Source organism: Athene cunicularia, assembly GCF_003259725.1.
Source record: "Athene cunicularia isolate RWA chromosome 8 unlocalized genomic scaffold, athCun1 chr8_part1, whole genome shotgun sequence".
Lineage (NCBI taxonomy): Eukaryota > Metazoa > Chordata > Aves > Strigiformes > Strigidae > Athene > Athene cunicularia.
Genome location: NW_020799109.1, coordinates 32,241,511 through 32,252,512, shown reverse-complemented (window position 1 = coordinate 32,252,512; position 11,002 = coordinate 32,241,511). Strand labels below are relative to the sequence as shown.

At 42.1% G+C, this 11,002-nt stretch overlaps 1 protein-coding gene across 1 annotated transcript in view; it reads right to left on the bottom strand.

The window, feature by feature from the left end:
- Window positions 1-11,002, bottom strand: part of RGL1 (ral guanine nucleotide dissociation stimulator like 1) — an 82,808-nt gene that overhangs the window by 13,978 nt on the left and 57,828 nt on the right. Inside the window, exons 5-7 of the mRNA XM_026854027.1 lie at window positions 8,413-8,597; window positions 5,062-5,186; window positions 4,133-4,363 (exon numbers count right to left, since the gene is read on the bottom strand). Coding sequence (XP_026709828.1) covers window positions 4,133-4,363; window positions 5,062-5,186; window positions 8,413-8,597 — 541 coding nt within the window. The remainder of the gene's footprint in view (window positions 1-4,132; window positions 4,364-5,061; window positions 5,187-8,412; window positions 8,598-11,002) is intronic.

Sequence of the window (11,002 nt, the reverse complement as noted above, 5' to 3'; positions counted from 1 at the left end):
CTCCTCCCCGCCACCCCACACCCACCCCCCCCCCCGCCAACAAACACTTTATGGGCTTTGGCATTTATATCTTGTTTTCCTCACTTTCATGTATTTGTGGTGGTGTTGCAGTGGTACAGCTTCCAGTTGTCCCAGTAAAAATAAAAGTGGAACTGAGTCCATGAAGCCAGGCTAAAAAGCACAAATATTACACTTCTTAAAAAACTCTTTCTAGTTACCAATCCCTTTTACCCTTTAGGGGAAAAAAACAGGCTTTGCCTCTTTATATGTGGTATTTAAAATGTAAACCCTCAATCATCTAAGCATCAATTAAAAATAAAGACATGCAAAGGAATGACCTGTTACTCAAGTACGTGTTCAAGACTGTTCAAGAGAAAAAAACTTCCCAGCTTTTCCAGAGTCAGTATCAAATCCTAAGAGAGGGACTGGTTCATAGACATTTCTTACAGTTTCTCTGGGGGAAAAGGTTGGATGGAAAAGGATACTGAAAAACCTAGTTCTCAAAAAGACAGCACAGATTCCTGGTTAAGCAGATGCAAGCAAGGAGGAGAGGGAAAGTCTGGCCTGAGACTCTTCAAGGAACTCCTGTAAATCTGTTGGTGGCTCATGAACTAGAGCCCGGGCACCACAGACTTAAACTCTTGCAAATACAAGCTCTCGCTAACAGGTGTCTGTACATGCAAATTAACAGACAAAACACGTGCCCATTGGACTGTTGCATGTAGATGAGAATATATCCAAATCCAAACTACAATTCCACTTTGCAAATTTTTATGGGACTCATTATTACACTAATAATGCTGAATATGTAAAGGATCCTTACAGTGAAAATAGACATACTTTATTTCCTTTGTAGGACTGAATCAGTGTAAAGCAACCTTAACATAAACAAAAGTCAGACCTTGGTATATCAGCAACTCTGTTCACGAGTTGCATTAAAATTGACTGAACAACTATGGCAAGTACATTTACTCCCATTTATTTACCTAAAAAAAAAAAAAAGTCATCTTTGGGCAACTTAGGAGGCTACATTTAACAAAGTGTGGTTTAAGAAGACTGACTAGGCACACAGCAGCACTTGAAGCAGGTTAGCAGTTAGGCTACATTAAGACCAAGTTCGCAATCACACGGTAGGACATGCAAGACCTGAAAGCTCTTCTTGCATACTTTGCAGCCAAAGGAACCACGTAACGGCTCTTCTTCAGAGACCGACACATTTAAGAACAAGACCCTGCTTTCTTTAAGTTCAACTTGAAATTCAGACTGGGGAGAACATGGATTGAGAGGCACAAATTCTGAGCATTGAGATTTCTCAAACACAACAGGAGTTTGCACTGGAAGATCCAATTTGGAACCATCTTGACTTAATTGCACGTTGCATAATCTAAAGCATATTGTTGCAGGACGAGGTTGTGGGACAAGACACACACCAATATGGTTAACAGTCAAGCTCCAAAGTTTTTTAGAAAAACAAGTCCTTACATATTCTTGTACATTCTAAAAATAACAGTAAATCCGTGTGCTGCTCTAGTGCATGCTCATTTCAAAAACTAGTTCCTCTCAGCACTTTCGATAAGGACTACTAATCGTGGGCAGCCGGTAGATAAGTTTCTGCTTTGTTATTTTAAAGGAATCCCTTCTTCTCTGTTTCTTCCATAACAAGCACAAATTCTTTTGCTTTTAGCCGTCATTAATCTAGACGCCGTTAGTATTCCAACACAAGTGCGCCATTAATTCAGACGTTGGTAATCTCCTAACCCAAATACTGATGATACATCTACATTGTCAGTGACACAGAAGGTTCACGACCAGGCATACGCGCCCACAGCACATTAGAAATTCAATCCTGGATTTGGTGATCTCAATGATTTAACTCAATGATTGCAGACTAAACTTTAGCAAGCTTTCATTTATATATATGAAGAATTTTTAAGACTGCTCTGAATAACATTGTTTCATGCTGTGCCCTTCACAGGGGGAAACCAGAAAGAATACTGTGCAGAAGCAACTTTGATTTTGAAAGATTAAGTATAACAGGGTATTAACGATTTCAATGTTCCTTTTCAGTTTTAAAGAAAAAATTGTATGAGGAAAATTGGCTACTCCTGCTCAGGAACCTCAGATCTAGGTGGAGCAGAGAGGGCTGGCAGTTCGGAAAAGTATTCAGTTTATCCTGTAAACCAAGAAACTGGATCCAAAAGTCACGAACAAAGAACAAACGTGGAACTCCACGCTGCTTAGTTACAGAGTCAGCAGTCCGTGAATAACTGCACTTTAATGAGTGGATTATTTTCCAATTCAGACATCTAACTATTCAAAACATTCATTTGCATGCAAAAAGCAAGCAGCTTTCTTCAGAAGTGGGCAGCTAAGCAGATATGCAACTAGCTGTTCGACATGTGCAATTATTTTGTAGAACGTGCTCATGCATTTTTCACGTGCTTAGCTAAGACTGGAGCATTGAATTATGTGTATGCACTAAGTACAGGGAGAAGCACTGAATCAACACAGGTGGAGAACAAAGTTCTCCATCCACAGAACAAGTATGCCGAGAGCAGTCCCTGTTCTGGCTTCCCGGGCCTCCCTGCTCCCTGGGACCAGCAGGAAGCTGCTTCGTACTTGTTCGCCCAGGCTGCAGCCCAGGCTGCCCCATGAAGGCCCCTTCAGCTGGTACCCGCTGCAACTTAAAGATCTGCCCATAGACAATAGGAATCAAACTTCCTAATCCTTTCACAGGGGCTATAAAGCAGCCATCAGACAAGAACAGTGAGTCAACGTAAGGGCCAAAAGAGGTGAAAGACTTCTTCCCCACACCAGCCTCCTGAACCATGCAGCTGCCAAAGCTCAGGTGCCAGGACTAACAACGCTGCCGCTGGGAGCATACAAGTGCAGCGTCAAGGCTGGAAAGCCTCTGCTTGGCTTGAGCTTTTTATGACTGCTTATTTTATATAGCTCAGAAAGAATCCATGTGATTCTTAAAACACAAGTCAACACACATCCATATGAAAGTGCTTTAAATGTTCTCTTCAAGAGAGATCATGTTTGCTGCCAGATGCCCAGTGCTCTGAGGGGAGTTAAAAAGCTTACAGTAAAATGTTAAAGATAAGATCTAAGAAATTAGCAAACTGGAGTTATGTAAAGAAGTCATGAAAAACCCTTTCGCTCAAAGATTAAGAAACACACAATCTGCTACAAGACACAGGAATCGAAGCCAAGAGCATAAACGGGTTAGAGAAACACGTGAGACAATGATAAACCAGAAAGGTAAGATGAGGAGGAGTCTGGTACCATATTGTAACTCTACTTATTTTTTCGGGTCACTGCTTGTACCCCTCACCCCCTCCAAACTCAGCTGCTTTGCATACATGATGGGAACCATGAATAACTCAGTAGGCAAATGACCTTTCAGCCTCAAGAACTTTTCAGAACAAAAGAGTACAAACAATAATTTCATTTTTTCCATGTTAAAGAGGCTACTGCTTCCTAGAAGTAAGTTAGCTTTGTCTGCACTTCCTTCAAACCTTGTATTTGCTTTACTTTCACATGTACACACACATACGTAAATGTATAAAACACAAACAGTTGTGCTGTCTTCCACCACATCTGATTTCAAGTCCCATGGTGTTCATCAACGCAGGAGAAGGAGCATGATGCTCACTGGATGAACACGAATGGCCAAAGGCGGGCAAGTGCAAAGCTTATTCTGTCTGTGCCTGCTGCTTGCACCACTGCCAGTCCGACTCCTTTCTTGTTAGACTTTCTTCTGCAAACAAGTCTAACCTTTGGATGATATCAACCATCACTTCTCTTCCTTCCCTGATATGAGCAGCATTTAGTTCCAGGCAAGTGAACTGGTTGAATTTATACCCATCTTCCCATAAATGTGGCATCATCGAGTATGTGGCATTCCCCATCTGCAAGACACAGTATCTGCCTCACCCATTAATTAGCACTCCCCAACCAAAGAGACAAGCACCAACCCCACTTCCATGGTGGGGAAGCAACTGAGGAAGGGCAATACTTCATCTACTGTTACAAAGAAAGTCAGTCAAAAATAGAAAGCATTAGAGCTAAGATGGCCTGGGACCAACGCATCCAACACCTTCCTCCCCTTCCAACTCCCCGCAGTTTAGAATAAATGCCTTACGTGTGCAATATTAATCCATTTCTCAATGATCTTGGCTCTTTGCTGTGATTTGAGCTCCTTGTCCTTCAGGATAGTGCTGACAACACATTTGGTAACGACATTGAACTGTGAGATGGTAGCCCTGATAGTCAGCGCCAGGTGCTTATATTCTTTCTTATTCCTTCGAGACCAGATGCATCCCAAACAGTGGTAGGGCACAACCTTCTTGAAGAGTTCCTAGAGTGAAGTAGAGGCATCTAGGTCAGCAGGGTTCTCCTAAATCTCTATTATCCACAAGACGAAATGCATGTTTACATGGATCTAAATCTAATATGGCATTAAAAGGTAAATATTTGTTTTCCGTTACTTTGAAATACACACTTTGGCAGTATGTACACTTTATATTTTGTATACATAAAGTGTATATACATTATATATATATATATATATATATATATATATTTGGCAGAAATAGACACTTTATAGGCTTGATGCCCTAAAAGAACTGACAGCTAAACACTCCTGGGAAAAACAAGGGGAAAATTTTTTATATCATGATACTTTGAAGGAGATTGATACAGACAAATCAAATCAGAGCACTGCATTTATGAGTACCTATACATCTTTAGTATACGTCAGAAAAATGTGCTATTTCTCAGGTATACAAATACTGAGCTTTGCAGAAAAGGCTACACAGTATACATTCACGCTTATTTTAATTAAAAAAAAAAAAAATTAAAATATCTTTGGAATGACTGAAGGAAAAAGACCAATGAACGAAGCAAGTTTGGATAACCAAGCAGAGCTGTGTTTGTGTCCCAACAACAGACCTTTTCTGGAACACCATACTTACATTGACATATCTTTAAAAAAAATTTTTAGAAGCCCCACACTATTTACCCCAGCATTTCAAGTAGTACATATACTCTACATACTGCATCCATGTATGTCAACTGTTCTGCCACAAGGTCTGCCTGGAAAAAAGAGAATTCTTCTGGCCTGCTGATGTCCATTTCCTCTTCATCACATAGGTTACAGAGGGAAGCAACACGGAACCCATCTGTCCAGGATGGAAAACACGACTTGGTAAATTTATACAGCAAACAGTGAATCAAAGCAGATGTTTCTTTATTTTAAACCACCACTGTATATATTATAGCAGAACACACAAAGGGTCCTGCCTGACCTAACAGCCCCACTGTGCTGCATATTTTAGTGAGAAAGATGATGACCAGAAGATTAAATTGGCAAAGAAAAGGTGGAAGAAAAAGAGAACTAAGCTGTTCAGGGTCTCTTAGCAGAGAAGTGACTTAACTCATTCACTAAACATTCTTCTGAAAGAAGAATGCCCCAACAAAAATTTCTTATTAACATTGTAGAATTTTGCTAATCTGCCTTTTAGTATTAATGCATTTTATAATCTGAAAAAACAAAAATAAACCAAACTGAAAAGGGACAAGACTGCAGTTATATCCCCAAAATATTGCATTAGGAGTGCTCTTATATCCAGATTTCAGCTCCCATGTGTGGAACTAAAAGGAGAGATCACATTTCTTGACACCATTTGTGCTTACATAAACTATATTGAAGAGAGTTTATCCCAGCATCCCTTACCTTCCCTCTCTGGGATTTCTGCCCAGAAAAGGGAGAACAGTGAGCACCTACAGCATTCAGCTGAATGCTGCTTCTAAATCTGCCCTGGGCAGCAATGAAGAGGTGAGAGAGGAGAGTTGTCCTCATCAAGGGACCCGATCCAGTGCAGAAGGGAAAGGATTTCACAGATGCTCCCATGTCACCTTTTGGCTCCCACAGGTTGAGAACAAAGCCACAGTAAAACACAAAGAAATATGCCCTTGTTTCCCAGGGTAGAGGAGGAAGTCAAACAGAAAATCTCTGAAAATAAATCCTCTTCCTAATCCCTTTTACTGTAAGGCGACAGTAACTCCATGAGAAGGGAGGGAAAAAAAATGGCCTTGTTGAAGTCTAACAGTGAAAGTGCTGAGTTTACTACTAGTGAGACTTCATTAACAAAAACAACCAGTGCATTTCAGAGTGTGTTCTGCAATACTTCATAATCAGTTAAAGCAGAACAGATATTCAAGCGACAAAAGCAGACTGCGATATTTTAGCATTGTTTTTCAAAATACTTCACTTTTCCTTTCTTTGTTTATTAGCAAAACCTAATCATCAATGGAAATTGCTACAGTTCTGATGTAACAAATTATAACTAGAGGCTCTATCCAGATTTCCATCGGCACATTCCAACTGCACAATTTATTGACAGAGCTAAACGCAATAAATGGAGACCTCTGATCCAGCATTATTTTTCTGAGAGAAATCTCAGAAATAAACAAAGATGGAGCTCTGATAAAGCAAGCGACAAGACTACAACTCTTCTAACCCCACAGGTTACTTGCGGTCTCCTCCTCTTATTTTATTCTATAATTAACAGCCTCTCTTCTGCTGCAATTTGGAAACTGCTATCATTCAAATTGACCCATCTGTAACTCAGAAAAGAACCTTTTCAACTGTTATGTGAGGAAACAAATGCAGAAGCAAGGATGCTGGGAACTTCTGTTCACTTTGAACAACAGACAAACCCAAATATAGCTCTCGTGAGCTTTCCTTGTTTGACCAGGGGGAATCAAACCCAGGAAAGGACACAAATAGGCACCTATCAGCAATCCTGTTCATTTGCCCATGTCCAATAAGGAAAATGCCTGGGCTCTCCGCAGTACTTCTTTTCATGTATGAGTTAATGACCAAGTTAATTTGGCATTTCACAGTATTATGCTTTGACATGGTATTTCTGGAACACCCGTCAGATGTGATTTTCATGGGATGAAATGGGGTTTTTTGCTCTCATTTCCTTTAGTACATGAATCATTCCCTCTTGCCCCTCTATGAAAGCTGGAAGTGGGTCTAGTTCTCATTCTATGTGAGCTCCTATGATTTTTCAGCTTATGCCACAGGAAGCTTTCTGACCAGGATAAGGTATGTGTCAAGCTTGACGCTGCACGCAGCGTATTTGTGTTACTACAGTTCACTATTGTTTCAGTGTCTGTGACCCCCAATAACGTCAGTTTTTCCTCTGTCCTTGGATACCAGCAGCCAACCACTCAAACTGGAAAAAAACAGCCACAGACACTTCCTCTGTCATGACGGTACCTAGGAAGAAAAGCTGTATGACAACAAGGTTTGTGACTCAAGCTGTCTTTTGTCACAGCTCTGTATTTTTCTTTCTGCTGGTTTGGGCTTTTCTTGGTGCGTGTGTGTAAAATGCTGGGGTTTCAACCCTAAGCCCCAAATTAAGGTTGACATATGGTTGATTCCCACAGCCCTTCACAAAGAGGAGGGTGAGTTTGCCTTTAAGCTTCCCTCCAGGGTTTGGCCTGCCTTGCTGGGAGAGCCATTAGGTAAAAGAGCCCCAGGTGTCTGCATTAAGTAAACAAGGGTCAGGTGTCCCACTTAGGGATAAAAGCTGGGACCACTTGTAGGAGGTTAGGTGTGTCTGTCTGTGAGGTGGATGCACTTTGCTGAGTTTCCTGTTGGAGAAGGACCTCCTGAATCCCTGGAACTGGGCTCCAATCAGGTCTGGCTTTTGTAAACGCGGGCTGTGTAAAGATTCAGTATGTGGCTTCCTTGGTCTTATGTATTTGGCTTGTTGTCTCCAGTCCCTTCTACGGGAGACTGCATTTCATCATTTATTCTGCCTATTGTTGGTTGTGCGATGTTGTTGGGGTCAGTGGGATTGATGCAGATTATGTATAATCTGACTTGTTTGTACCCCCAGCACTCACCCATGTACTGACCCTTTTGTATCAAATACAATTTGGTTATTGGTTCATCTTTCTGCTGGCTGTGTCCTTTATGCTAGGCCTAATAATTGGCAAAATAGTGTGTGTGTGGGGTGTTGAAATGAAAAGACCAGCTAGAGACCTGCTGTATTTTTTAATTCCATGACATGGGAAGGGTGCTGACAATTAACGACTTAATTGCTGCAGTCATCTCGAAGTTTTGGCTAGATATTAGACAAGTGCTGGATTTCCCAATCCACCCCACCATAAACAGGCATAGGCACCTACACTATAGGACTATTTCATCCCGCACAGAACCTGCAGTCTCACAGAGATTTTTTTTTTAAAGAAAGAAACAAGAAATAAGTCCCTGGTGAGCCTTACAATATCATCAATTAGCATATGAGTTAGTGAAGAGTACTCCACACAAACCCCTGTGTCACCATACAGTCCGGGAGAACAGGAAGGCAGAAGGGAAAGGTAACTTACCGTCCTTTTCCACTTCTTGGTTCTGGAACTTCTCCAAGAGATTCTGCGCCCTCTTCTCCAGGTCAGAGCCAGGGATATTCTTCTTCAAGTAATCCAACAGCTTCATCAAACATGAGTAGTCAGGTGGCTCTCTGAAATCCTCAGAGCACTGATCAAGCCAGGCTCCTAAGATTGATGCTATTGCACTAAGGGCAAACACACAAGAACACACTGGTTGTAAACAGCATGTATTGATGCAACCACAGGTATCTGTATCTAATACAACAATAAAAACACAGACATTCATACCCCACATGAAGGCAGTATGAAGACGTTTTTGAGCACAGAATTTAATTGTTATGCATGGAATCTTATTAAGATATCACTCAGATTTTGCCAGGGACCTCAGTGAAGTTGCTCCTGATTTGCCCTCCCCCAAGTGGATCTGATTATAGTCCCCAAATGAAAAAGAATAAAGAATCAAATCTACTTAAGCTATATTGAGACTCTTCTATTAAATTCAGGACATCAAATATTGATAGAATAGAACAGATTATTTCAGTTGGAAGAGACCTACAACGATCATCTAAGTCCGACTGCCTGACCACTTCAGGGCTGACGCAAAGTTATGGCACGTTGTTAAGGGCATATTGTCCAAATGCCTCTCAAACACTGACAGCCTTGGGGCATTGACCACCCCTCTCTGGGAAGCCTCTTCCAGGGTTTGACCACCCTCTCAGTAAAGAAGTGCTTCCTAATGCCCAGCCTGAACCTCCCCTGGCACAGCCCTGAACCATTCCCATGCGTCCTGTCCCTGGATCCCAGGGAGAAGAGCTCAGCACCTGCCTCTCCACGTCCCCTTCTCAGGAAGCTGCAGAGAGCCATGAGGTCACCCCTCAGCCTCCTTTTCTCCAAACCAGACAAGCCCAAGGTCCTCAGCTGCTCCTCACAGGACATGCCTCCAGCCCTGCCACTGCCTTGGTTGCCCTGCTCTGGACGCATTCAGGGTAGCAGCTTCCCCGTGGAAGCGCTAAATCAAACGCTTCCTTTGCTGCCCTTCCTCCCATCGATTGCTCCTACCAAGTCTAGGGACCAAGCTGAAGCTGCACTGTCCTCCAACACATACTACTCACGATCTGCTGTCTTAGGAGAAAGACTGAAGGAAACCTTGGCTTCTGTGAAAAAGCAGTCTAAGCCTGAACCTAACCCCCATGAACATACACAGTGACATTGCCTCATCTGTGAAGATAACACCCTAACCGTGACATGGGCAGCATGGGCAGCACTGTGCTGCCAGTGCCCAGTATCAAGCTTGAAGCGCCAGGACAGCTGAACTCAGAAGACAGATCGGCCTTGCTAATCTCAGGATGAAATGCATTTAACAAAAATGTATCAGCAGAACCTTGAGTTTACCCTTAGCTCAAAGACAGGGAGGGTTTGTCATATTAAACCATGCAAAAAGGTTATGCTCGGTTATGCTGGAAGATGAATGCTTAAGGAGTTAGAGGAGCATTGGATCTTGTTCGGGAAAGTTATCGCACGCCTTCTTATATACATGTAGCTAAAAAGACACCAACTGCAGGGAACTGCCCATGGACAATCCTAACACAGACTGAGAGGGATGAGGGGAAACCAAAGCTGATGCATCAATGCGGTTTCCACCCTGCCTGAAACGGAGGGAAGAGATCCGTTTATCTCCTTTTCCTGGTTTATGTAGGTTTTAACCCACACCCACCTATTGGGATTGGTACTTAGATACTCCACAAATGGATGCTTATGGGAAATTCTTTAAATCCTGTCTTTGCAGGGACTTCCCATCATTTCAACTTGATTTTGTAACAAGACGTAAAATTTATGCTATGCTTTTCCAGAGATAACTCACAATGTTGTTGACAAATTTCAACTGAGTGTGAAAAAAATGGACAAAGTCCGCTAAAATAATCAAATTACTTCAAGTTTTAAGAAACTTCAAGCCTGGATAAAAAAAGTAACTATCAACTTTTCTTTTTTTCTGCTGCATTTTCTGTGAGATCTTTGGTTCATCACAGCAATGTGCCGGTAACTCAGCATGTCTATATTGGTGCGCTACGACCACCGGCCACAGCACATATTACAGGCTGGGAAGACACAGACAGAATATCAAAAAACACTGTAAAGAAAATTTTGTTCACATGAGCTGACAGAGGGTTTAGGGAAAAGGACTTTTGTGTGCAGTCACATAACATGACACACTGTCCACAGCCACTGCCTCATAATCACCTACTGTGACAGAGTAGGGCATAATGTGAAAGGGAAAAAGCCCCTTGTTCCAGAGTAAAAGGCACAAGAAACCTCTAAATTTCCTGAGAAAAGGACGTTCTGAAGATTTCCCCTGTGACACTGAAGCCATCCCTGTATTTCAAATCTCTTCTAGTCAGTAGTCACATAAATGCTGCTGCAGGCATGGGGGGTGACTTACACGTATCGCTGTCAGGGAAAGCGGGGTAAGACGTTTAGGAAAGAAGAAACCGTCTTCTAGAGAAGCAGATCTCATCAGCTCCACCGCCATCAGAAAAACGGCTGAGATGACCAAGTGACAACAGCCCTGGTTTGCAGCAGGTCCTATTCACTT